The sequence below is a fragment of the Molossus molossus genome, unplaced genomic scaffold, assembly GCF_014108415.1.
Source record: "Molossus molossus isolate mMolMol1 unplaced genomic scaffold, mMolMol1.p scaffold_m16_p_15, whole genome shotgun sequence".
NCBI classification, from domain to species: domain Eukaryota; kingdom Metazoa; phylum Chordata; class Mammalia; order Chiroptera; family Molossidae; genus Molossus; species Molossus molossus.
Window position 1 is genome coordinate 25,860,441 of NW_023425350.1, and position 12,603 is coordinate 25,873,043.

The 12,603-nt window shown below is 36.2% G+C and overlaps 1 protein-coding gene across 3 annotated transcripts in view; it reads right to left on the reverse strand.

Moving 5' to 3' along the window:
• The window catches only part of MAP4K3 (mitogen-activated protein kinase kinase kinase kinase 3), a 151,958-nt gene that overhangs the window by 6,290 nt on the left and 133,065 nt on the right, over positions 1 to 12,603 (reverse strand). For all 3 annotated transcript variants that reach the window (XM_036262865.1, XM_036262866.1, XM_036262867.1), the window contains 8 exons: positions 12,353 to 12,413; positions 12,152 to 12,269; positions 9,996 to 10,054; positions 8,872 to 8,975; positions 5,571 to 5,742; positions 2,750 to 2,818; positions 2,576 to 2,668; positions 1,237 to 1,307 (listed from right to left, as the gene is read on the reverse strand). In XM_036262865.1, coding sequence (XP_036118758.1) covers positions 1,237 to 1,307; positions 2,576 to 2,668; positions 2,750 to 2,818; positions 5,571 to 5,742; positions 8,872 to 8,975; positions 9,996 to 10,054; positions 12,152 to 12,269; positions 12,353 to 12,413 — 747 coding nt within the window. The remainder of the gene's footprint in view (positions 1 to 1,236; positions 1,308 to 2,575; positions 2,669 to 2,749; positions 2,819 to 5,570; positions 5,743 to 8,871; positions 8,976 to 9,995; positions 10,055 to 12,151; positions 12,270 to 12,352; positions 12,414 to 12,603) is intronic.

Consider the following 12,603-nt stretch of genomic DNA (forward strand, 5'->3'; position numbering starts at 1 on the left):
TGGGAGGAAGAGAGAGAGAGAGAGAGAGAGAGAAAGAAACATCGACACGAAAGGGACACATCGAGTGGCTGCCACCTGCACAACCCAACCAGGGCCGGGGACAAACTGCAACCGAGGTACGTGCCCTTAGCAGGAACCGAACCCGGGTCTCTCTGGACTGCAGGCCGATGCTCTAACTGCTGAGCCAAACCGGCCAGGGCTCATTTAGTCTTAACAAACCTATGAAGTAAGTACTACTTTGTTATTCTCAATTCGCAGATGAAAAAATATAAACAAAGAAAAGTGATATGCCAAGGTAACACAGATACTAAACTGCCGAGTTGAGACTTGAGCTCGGATGTCTTGACTCTGGGACCCAGGCCCATGATCATGGTGCTAGATTGTTTACTTGGTTAGAGGATATGCTCTGAGCTTAATGAATAACACTTTAGGACATAAATGGGCTATTTTCTTGCTTGAGGCACCTAAGGTTCTCCTTTCTCTCTAATGTTCAAGAAAAAGTTATCCTACTTGAGACTGGTTTGGGGGTAGTGGCAGAATCTTTGATGCTTTTACTTGCCAACAATTTTCCAAACAAGTACCATGTCTTGTTCATGTTTATAACCCCAGCACTCTCTGGTGTAAATGTTGAACTGAATTGAATGTCACATGACTTGGAGTTCAATTATTCCTGGAGTTTAAGGTACAAAGGACTCAGACTATACAGCTGAAGGTTAATAAAAGGAAAGGGAAAAGAGTTAAAGAATCTTATAAATGTCAGGTGAGAATAAGAGTAACAGAAATAGAAGGCAAGGTGGCTTTGAGAGGAATGCAGAACCTTTGCTGAAGCCTCCACTGGTCACTATTTCTGAAATACAAAGTAGAAGGGGCCTCAAGACAGAGGGAGAGCTTCAGCACTCTGGCTCCAGGTGATAGTCTGGGAAAGTTGAGAGCAACTCATAGTAGGCTCACTTTTAGCAGTATTAGGAAGTTCTTGTTCTGAATATAAGTGTGACTGATTATCTGGAAGCACGTGAAACAGGCACGAAAACTGTCTGAATGAGGACAGAGGTGGCTATAAAATATGTGCTATTAATTTTATCACTAGACTAAATATAGTAAATATTAATAAAGTTATCAGGTCAAGTATTCCTTGTTATCAATTAGAAATTTTCTAAAGTTAAATAAAACTGTTTGATGTAGAATTTGATAATGTTTTATGACCATGTAATGGATACAATTATTAAGGTGACTTACCTCATTAGATCTAAAACTTCTACCTTGCATTCCATGTTTCCAGAAAGCTAGCACACTGTCTTGTAGGCAAACTAGCAGGCAAGAACAGCTCAGTTACTGTTAATAGTACAAAAGTTCAACTGATAAGCGTCATTTCATCCCTCTCTGTCTTGCATAGCAATATTTAAATTAATAACTAATGTCAGTCACTCAATATTCATATGGTATCTTTATCTTTGAAATAAAAAATTGCTATATAGAACTTATTTATCTTTTTGGCAAGAAAAAAATTCATTGAACATATTTGTCAGAGATTTTTTTAATTAAAATTTTTTTTTTCTTTTACCCTGGCTATGTGTTTTTTTAAAAAAATTTTTTTTATTGATTTTTTAGAAAGTAAGGGAGAGAGAGCAGTAGAAACATGAATGTGAGAGAGACACGTCCATCAGCTGCCTCCTGCACGCCCCCTACTGGGCATCGAGCCCACAACCCGGGCAGGTGCCCTGACCAGGAATCGAACCAGGACCTCTGAGTCCATGGGACGATGCTCAATCCACTGAGCCACACCGGCCGGGCCTGGCTATGTGATTTTAAGTATGGATTACATTTTAACATTTTGAGCAGATGTCCCTTAAAACTGACTCCTCATTATTTGCTTGCTGGGAGAGCGATGTCCTGGTTGGAGAAGAGTGAAAACAGAACCAAGAAGGAGACAAATGAAGTATCTGCCCTTGGCCCTACCTTCTGCCAACATACATACATGCAAATATCTTTATTTTACTGATAAAGGACATCAGAGAAATTCTGTATAGTTAAACACTGAGTTGTCATACATGTTCCTAGCACTATCTCAGATATGATCATTTCACCTTATTTTTCCTGAATGTAATCATTTAAAAATACTAATTAAAAAAAAAAAAAAACACTTCTCAGAAAAAACTCGTCAAACAAATGTAAGAATGGTAGGCAGAAAAGTCCATGTAATTCTTAAAACTTTCTGATCAGCAGATATAAGGCAGAAATATAACAGAGTATACTAAGTACTAAATGTTGAAGTACCTATGGGGAAACTACAGTAATCTAGAGGAAATGGAAATTCATAAGTTTATGAAAAATAATTGTTTCTCTTAAAAGTACAAAATCTGTAAAGACAACATTCTTTAAATTATATTATAGTTATTAAGCTATTTTAGAGAATGTGTAAAAGTTAAGACTGATAGTGACTTCATATCCATCATATCCTATATTTAAAAAAATGAGTACTTACTAACATATTTTTATAATTTTAGATAATTACCAAATAAATAATTTTAAGTAGCTCACAATGCAACCAAACAAGAAATACAAAACTGTGACTTGCCTATTGATTCAATCTGGAAATCAAAGGTGAGCTCTGATGATAATTTTCTGCTAGATTTTAATCTTCCTTGGAGATTTACTATTTTTATAGAACCTAGAGAGAGAAAAAAAGTTACTCAGGAACTATAAGAAGAGAAATCTTATTAAAATAAGATGCACGTAAATAAAAACTTACAGTCCAAGCACACAAGAATGGTATCTCTCTCCAGCTGGGATACGTGAGTAACACTTGTCTGTGGAGTATCTGTAACACAAAAAAACTCAATAAACTTCCAGAAAAAAGTAATTATTAGAACATAGGACATTAAAAAAAAAGAATTTTGAACATCACCGAATTTGAAATGGATATACATTTTTAGCTACACATACATAGTAGTTGAGCTAGGTTGCTTGTTGTCAGACTATGTGAGTACTAAATGGAGTATTAATTAGTCATTACTATTGGTGATATACTTATTTTTATTCATATGTGAAATTAGGAGTCTAACTGTCTCCATTACTGCTATAACTGATTTCTGATTTTAAGCTCAGGAGGCCGGGGCAATGCTTTGTTTATCATTACATGGCAGTGCCTAGCACATGCAATAAATATGTATTGAATGAATGAATCAGCGAGTAGAACAAATTACTTTGAGTACAAATGAGTTTAAAAAAAACTAAAGTAGTTTGAAAAGTATTAAGCACTACCAAAATGCAAACAAGCATTATTTTTATTATAGTGATTATCAAAGTTCTTACAAAATGAAAATGTTCAAATGTCTTGATTTTCCATCAAGTGAAAGGAGGACCTCCCAAGCTTTGTGTGAACATCAAAACTGAAATTGCTGAGCTACAGGCCTTTCTTTCTGATCTTGCCTTTCCTGGAGAGTAGGTCTGATCTATAGTCTACCCTGCTTTTCTTCTACTTCCGATAATATTTAGAACCTCAGGATATCAAAGGACTGCTGCATTTCAGACTTTCACATATATGCAGACCTAGTGCTTCTATGACTAACCAGGGTTGGAAGGATATGGAACAGGCCTCCTGCAAATCAGGCCAACCAGATCTTTAGCTCTTATACATTTGATGACAACTAAGAATCTGAACATGTCTATACAATCTTCCTTAGTTTAAGAAGCCAGTCTAGCATTACTAAATAGAAAGCCAGGAAAATGAGCTTTTACCAACTGCTTATAACAATTAGTTCCTAAATAATGAAATCACCTAGAGATCTTTAAAAAGTACTGATGCCCAGCTGCCACCCCCAGATATTTTTAATAAAGTGAGATATCAGTAGTTTTAAAAGTTTCCCAGCTGGACTCTAATAAGCAGCAGAGTTTAGGCAACGACTGGCTTATAATTTCATCTGTCGCAAAACTCTAGTCATACTTTCTCTCTTACTCTCTAACTTTATCTCATTATCTCAAAATCAGAGATGGATTATATATGTCATATTTATCTTCTATTAAAGGGATTTCATTACAGTAAAAGAGTGTAATCAAAAGTTCCTTGTATAAAAATTCTTGTGTCAGTAAAGGAGGTCCTTCATTCAACTAGTAGAAAATTTAAAATTATAATGCTTGGGAGAAGACAGACATTAAATGAAATTCACTGACAATATAATATCAATCAATCAACAATCCCTTCCTGTGAAATATGGAGAAAGAGATTGGACAGCAGGAGTTTGAAAGGAGAGACAGGTGTTTAGGCAGACTGCAGTTCATAGAATTTGAGGGAGCCAATCAGAAGCCACATAATGTTGCCAAGGGCCTGTCATGTTTTCCTTCAACAACATGTCCTTACAGGAAAGCTCTGTCAAGGGTCCTGGGGTTCAGAAAGCCATGTAATTGTCAATGCCAAAAAACCTGTCTCTTCTTTTTTTTTTTTTCTTTTATGAACACTCTTCAGGCTCCCAACAAGCTCTTAAACTAATCAATATTTATTGGCATATTGGTTCCTTAACATTCCTTAATAGCCAAAGACTCTGACAAAGGGCCTTTGCAAAACCTTTACAAATTGCCCTCTAAAATGGCCTGTGTCTATTTTACAGCAAACACTGTATTATGTCATTATTAAAGAAAGGGGGAAAAAAGCAAAAGGAGCTTCATAACAACACTGTGCTTGTAAAATAAAGATAAAAAGACCTTTCTTTACGGTCATGTCTGTTAAGTGTGAAAGTTTAATCAGATTTATTTACCATAAAACTCAAGTCTGGCCAATGTGTACTAATTCCAAGAACACAAATGAAGGTTTCAAACTACAAGCAAATTTCTGTAAAAAGCTCATCAATTAGAAACAATTTCTTAAGATACTTACTATGAAGAAAGGATCTGCTATGCAATTGGGTACAAATTATAAGCAAGCAGCCACCTCCAAAATATTTGAGGGTTCCTGAGAATAATTCTTTTAAAGAAATAAATTGTGTTAAAGGATTATTTTCAAGAACCCTCAGATATTTTGGACATGGCTGCTTGCTTATAATTTGTACCCTAATTATAAATCATTAAAACACTTAATTAAAGTTACTGGGTAGCACCTCTGTATCAATTTTAAGAATATAGTGGAAAATAAGCTATATTTAATAAAATTTTCCTTTTCTTTAAATCGGCTTTTCTACTAGCCTGAGGTCTGTGTATATATGTGGTTCTCAAAGTGTGGTCCTTACAGTAACATCATCAGCATCACCTGGGAACTTACAGAAATAAAAATCCTCAGGCCCCACTCCTGATCTACTGAATGAAAAACTCTCGGACTGGGCCTGGCACTGTGTTTTAACAACCCCAGTTCATTCTGATGCACACTCAAGTTTGGGAACCATGGGTATGTTTTAAAAGTGGCAAACAAATAACTGTCTGAAAGCAAGTCACCTTCCTTTTTCCACTTTAATGTTATTCAAAATTGGATTTGTATGCACTAATGAGATATATAATACATTTATTTTGCCTGAGAGATATAATAAATTACTTATAAATCTAGTATATGTATCGGCCTTAATAATTCAATAACAATCACAAACCTGATTCTGTAAACCATGAAGAGGTAGAATTTGGATTGACTGTTTCAAATCGAACCACCTGGTTGAAGTCTCTCCCTCTGCTGACACCAACACAAACTAAAGGGTACTCCTGTTCAGGAACTACCAGCATTTCGAACATTCTAAGTGGACATGGTATAGGAAAATCTATGTGCTAGAGAAAGAAATAAAAATATATTAAACAAAGACAGACAAAGGCCAAATAATTTCACAAGAACATGACCAAAAATTTTTAGTTTTATAAAAAATATACAAAATAGATCTTTATTATAAATACTGCTTCTTGTCAAAGAAACTTGGGATATGCAGAAAAATCCCAATTATGAGATTTTAGATTCAGCACTGTAATTTTTTTTTTTAATTACTTAATTTTAGGGTATTAGGGCTGGAAGGGAACTTACAAATCACTTGCCCAAACCTCTCTTTTCAGAGCTGAAAACAGACCCAGCAATTAGGTGACCAGCCCACGGGCCCCGGCCCTTTGTGGCAGTCTCGTTTCCCAGTCCAATGCTGCTTCAGGAATACTCCTCTGCCTTCTTACCCAACTGAGCAAAATGGATCAGAAAACTAAAATGCTAATTAGCAAGAAACACCTCTGATAAGTGTGGACAGGAAAAACACACAAATAAGAGAAATTGAGCCCCATTTCTCAAGTTAACTTAGTTATAATGCAGCCATGTTAATTTTACATTATTTTAAAATTATTTTTATATTGCTATAAAGAGACTAAATAAGTTCATATTTTTAAAGTCTGGAAAACACGAATTTCATCAGGGAATAAAACCATGAGGTACTATACATACCCACCAGAATGGCTAAACTTATAAAGAACAATAACAAGCATTACTCAGAGGAGCGAATGATGCTCATACACTGAGGGTGGGAGTATAAATGGGAACTGATTGTATTACTCATTAATGTTGTGCACCCCTTAGGACCCTGTGGTAACACTCCTACTTGCATGTTCTAGAGAACGTGAGTACACACATGCATAGGAGATTCCCGGTTGGAATAAAAGGCTCCATGTGCACCCGTAGTTCCCGTGTCCCTTCCTCTCCTGACCGCCAGAGTGCCTCCATCCCACAGGTATAGGCACTTCCATCAACACTCCCGAAAAACCCCTATAGGAGCGTTCCCATTACCTGGGAGTATGCTTTGGACAAAAGCTGTCATACTTTTAATAAGGTTAAACATTTTAAATGGTTCTCTTTGTAATGTGATAAAAGCAGTAAAGCAGAAAGAAAACAATGTTTTATTTTTTGTCACCAAATAAGAAAACCAACAGATTTTGAAGACTTCTACTTAGCTTCCAATCATAACTGAGCACTGTGTGTAAGTCAATGACAAAAGGGGACTCCTGTGTAACAGTTCTAAATCCAGTTGCTACTGGTGATGGTTCTTGAGGGGAGTGACAATATCTTACTCATCTTTGTCTCCCTAGTTAAACAGCACTGTGCCTACTTTGTAGTAAGTACAGAAATGTTTGTTGGGAATGTCTTTAACTTGTAACTTTTATTTATGATGAAAATGTCTAGCGAAGCAAAAACTTTGTCAGAAATGTCATTAAGAGGAAGGAAAAATATAGAAAGCATAAGAATGTTTTGGAAGACATCTGATAAGAGTTGTAGTATAGAAACATCAAGAACACTAATCAACATGAAGTCAAGAACAGAAACAGAACACACAGATAATATTGAAGCAGAGAGACAGAGAAAGGAGAGTTGGGTTAAGATTAGGTAGATAAGGGCCTATAAGCTCAGGGAACTTAAGCCAAGTGCAGAGTGAGAAAACTTGAGAGAGACCTGCACGTAGAATTGTACTGTAAATCCAGTATTCTTAGAATAGTAAGAAATAAAAGACGTAGAAGACATGGGAAGCTTAAAAACTACCCATCCGCCCTGGCCGGTTTGGCTCAGCGGTTAGAGAGAGACCCGGGTTCAGTTCCCGCTAAGGGCATTTACCTCGGTTGCAGTTTGTCCCCAGCCCTGGTTAGGTTGTGTGGATGGCAGCCACTCGATGCGTCCCTTTCACGTCGATATTTCTCTCTCTCTCTCTCTCTCTCTCCCCCTTCCACTCTATCTGAACAAAAATGGAAAAATGTCCTCGGGTGAGGATAAAAAAAACAAAAAACAAAAAAACTACCCATCCATGTTTTCTCTATGCTAGGTAGATGACACCAGGAAGATGGCCCTGACTAATGAGCCCAAAGGGAAATGCTTACTAATCTTACTTAATCTAGATAAAGCAGCAAAGAAGACAGCTTTAAAAATTTCATCTGGAATTTCCTTGGTGTGACTGAGCCTGTACTTTAGTTTTTCCTCCAAATTTTAAGTTAGAGCTGAATAATATTAAGTATTTTTTAAAACAGTCACTAATTAACCCGGGCTAGCATGGCTCTGTTGGTTGGGCATGGTCCCGTGCATGGAAGGGTTGTCAGCTGCTCTCAGTCAGGGCACATGCCTGGGTGTTGGGCTCAGTCCCTGGTGGAGGGCACGTGAGAGGCAGTCGATCAATGTTCCACTCTCACATCAGTGTTTCTCCCCCCCACTTCCTCTCTAAAGAATTAATAAAAAATATTTAAAAAAATATTCAATTAAAGATTCTAGAGAAGCTCGGGCACAAAACGGCCATCCAAGGAAACACCTGGGCAAAGCAATAGGTAGGCACATAACCAAAACAAGCGATTCCCCATCACAGTTATCCTGTGTCCTCACAGGCCAAACGCAACCTGCAGGTTGTTTCTCTGCTGTGATGGCGCAGGTCAAGCAGAGAACATATTCAAGCATTTCAATACTCTTTCAGCACACATTCTTTTTTTTTTAAGTTTTAAAATTATTTTAGAGAGAGAGGAAGGGAGAAAGAGAAACACAATCGGCTGTCTCCTGTACACTCCCTCACTGGAGATGGAGCCCGCAACTTGGGTGTGTGCCCTGACTGGGAATCGAAGCGGGACCTCTCAGTCCACAGGCCTCATCCACTGAGCCACACTGGCTGGGCTTAGCACACATTCTTGACATACTATATATATATATATATATGAGTGACAGTATTTCTAGCTCCTACTGCTATATCCCTGAACTATTTCTCTAGTCTCTTTCAAACTTTTTTCAGGCCAACTGAGTTCCTTACAATTGGGCAGATTTTCACTACCCTGCCACATAATCCAAAATTATTAAATTAACTTGAGAATTAACTGGAAAAACATTGATTTTCAAAAGAACAGAAAAAGGGGTTTAATTCAGCTTTTATACTAAGAGTGACTTAGGTTGACTTTCATGCTTACCTTAATTAACATGAATTTCTGCATTGGTTCAACCCATTCTAACAGAACAATGCTAGTCTGAAGCGCCCCACATAGGTATTTATGGCCCGTGTAAGGATTTCTCACTGTCAAGGCAAAAAAGTATAGTAAGTTCTCTTATAATACAAAGTCTTACAATAGTTTCATGCTCCAAAAACAGACACACAGACAAACAAACAAACAAACAAAAGCTGGCTGCCAGTTCCATTTCTTAATTAGACTGCAGGGTGCAAAAGAAATGCTGTTCCAGGTAACAGCGAGAAACTCCCTCATCACTTGCAGGATTTCTGTTTATCTGCACAAATGAAATTGCTGATTGTTATGGGGCCTGGGGGCGGAAAGGAGAGTTAGTTCTTAAGGTAGCAGGGAGATTAGCTGGGGCAGCAAGATCCTGAAGAAGGGTCAAAGTAGATTTGGAGAGAAAGTGCCGAATTGATAGCCTACAGCACATTTAGGGACAAGTGATTCAGGGTGCTTTTGGTAGTAATGTCCGGAGGCAGTGGTGCTTTGGTTGTAACTACATGATGACATAAATCACATATCAAAATACAGATTTACAAATAATGAAGCTGAACTAACTGCCTCAGAGTTTTTTAGGGGAAGGAAACTATTTTTTGGTTTTGCTATATGCAAATAAAAAAGCTAGTTGTTATGGGATAAGAGAGGAATTGAGGCTAGAGGGATGTGAGCAGGAAAACGCTAACCTTCATAGCATAAGGTTTCACACATTAAAGGCATTAAAATACATGCTGACTGAATATATGCAGTCTCATAAGCCATTACCAAGCACAATGGTGAATGGTAAATAATAGGTCCCTTGAAAAACAGGATGTAATAAAGTGCTGTAATAAAAAGTCATCCTATTTTCTCCATTTAATAAATTATTTGCAAAACAAGTGTTATGTACAAGGTACTATATTAGGTTTAGTTTACATGAAGATAGAATGGTGAAGACATTTGTTATTTCAGGGGCAGAAAAAATTATTACTGGCAGAATGCCCTGGAGTAGTACTGTTTTACATTAGCTTTAAAAATAAGCCTCTTAGTGTTTTCTTACCCACTTTGCAAAAGCAGGAGAGCCACAAGTTATTGGACAGTTTACTTACCAACACAACACTTCTGACACCACTTGGTTTCAGGGATTTTTGCTGATACAGCAAATTTCCTAAATGTAAATGAAAATGAATATATAATACACACAGGTAAAATGCGTATATGATAATGAAACTGTTATAGATCAGTGGAGAAAAATGAGTTGTTCAAAAATGGTGCTAACATAATAGATCATTTATTAAAAATAGAGTAAACTAGATCACTTTCTCAATTCCCCCTCTAATAAACGCCACATGGATTAAGGTTTAAATATAAAAACAAAATTATCAAATATTTAGATTATAGAAGATAATCTTGGGATTTCTCTAGAAAATGCAAAAAGCACAAACCATACAGGAAAATATTGATAAACTTTGATATTTTTTCCACAGATGTACCTCAAGCTACCAGGTGGCATTCAATTTGGTGAATGAATTTGTCGACTACATTAATAACTCTGGTTTACAAAAAGATACTATTGAGAAAGTGAAAAGATAGCCATGAGCTGGGAAATCAATAAAGAAAAAAAAATACAAGAATTAAGAGTAAATTTCACAGTGACTAATTTCTAGATAATGAAACTGAACAAAGAAGGGCACTTTGGTGAGTGTTACTAACACTAGAGACTGACTATAACAAAATAATCTGAAATAATAGCTTAGAGGTAAAATACTCTTTAGGTATAATCTTACTGTATGGAAATTCCTTAAAGGAAGAGGTAACATCATATTCAATTTTGTCTCAGCTATTTACTAGAACACTTGGAAGCACTGAACACAGGTCTCTACTTGAACAAAATGGTATCAAAAGGTGAATGCATTCAAGTGTATGTGCCTTACATAAAGTAAGGCTCCTAACTTGTACCTTATGTATATTTTTAAAGCTCGGTGGTCCATGCCCACAAGCATTTTGGATTACCGAGTTAGAAAGTTGGATGGAGATGTGCAATAAGTAGGCAGAGAAACATCAGCACATAGTGGCAGCTGGGAGAAAAAGTGGGACAGATAAGAAAGAAACTCCCTGACCCCAGTTCTGGAGCTGGTTTGGAGCTATAGCCAAATCCAGGTATAGATATTATAGTACAAGCATAACAATCAAGTTCATGTCCTGGCCGGTTTGGCTCAGCGGTTGGAGCATCGGCCTGCGGTCCGGAGAGACCCGGGTTCAGTTCCCGCTAAGGACATGTACCTCGGTTGCAGTTTGTCCCCGGCCCTGGTTGGTTGGGCGGGTGGCGACCACTCGATGTGTCCCTTTCACATCGATGTTTCTCTCTCTCTGTTCCTCTCTCTCCCTCCCACTCTACCTGAACAAAAAAAAAAAAAAAGAAAAAATGTCCTCGGGTGAGGATGATAAAAAACAAAAAACAAAAAAACAATCAAGTTCATAATCGTAACTGAGTCATCATAAAAAGACCCAATTAAGATCAATATAATCTATTTTAAAAAGACAGAAAAGCATGCAGTGTATTTTTAAATAATTTTCACCAAAAATGTTAATTTCTAAAAGTTTTTTGCGCACAAAGGAGAAATCTTAATTACCCTGTAAACTCAACAATTGAGAAGAGCATATTTTCATGGTACTTGAAATCTCAAGTCCTACATTTGTTACTATACAACTAATACTGTAATGGAAAAATGGCTACATTATAAAGTTTTTATAAAATACAATATATACCAGACTCAGGAGACTTTTAGTCAATAAATGAAGTCCAATATAATTACCAAAAGAGAAAGTGTCATTAAAAATCCCTGAAAGTAGGAAAGTAAAACCCATCAACTTCTAAGTAATTATCTGATACAAAAGCCTTTATAGTCATTTTGATTTCTAAGTTTAGAAATTATACTTTCAGAAACATTCATTTTATTCAAACTAATAGATATGTCAAAAAAACTACACGTGATGTGAAATTATTAGCAAATTACAGGAAAAAATTAGTTTTAACTTTATAGAAAAATCAATTAAAAATTCACAAAAAAACATTTGCTGTAATAGGAAAGTATAATAAAAAATTTTAAAAGAATGTGAAAATATATTACTTCAATTTTTTTATTACATATAATTTCTACTAATCCAAACTGAGTGCTTTTTCAACTTCTACAGTACAACTCTTTATTAGAATGACTTAACATATTATGTCTAAGGCTGAAAACATAGTTAAGTGTACAGTTACCTTGGCAGTATTCGGTCAGGGAGTTTGTGTGCTGGAATAGCAACAGGTAACTTTTGCATTTGTCTTGCATAATCGAAAAGCCCTGGTAAATTATGGGAATAAAGCTGAGAAGCTTTACCTGTAAAGGAAAATAAAGATTACATAAAGGATAATCATATAAATAGGAACAACTGTAAGGTACTTAAATACTAAAAGACTCACCAGATATTGATAGTAAGCAATTGTTCATTACATACAACCATGTACACCTTCGGGGGAATAGCTGATTAAAAAAAAAAAAAGCACAAAATTTACAAAGATTATGAGGTTAACAGCAATGCAATATGTATATATTAACTTGTCATATCAATAGGCCAGTTAAAAAAAACTTATATTGAATAGAAATTTATTTTATAAGGCATTTAAAACAAGATGACACACACACATACACATTTATATGGAAGGGAAAAAAT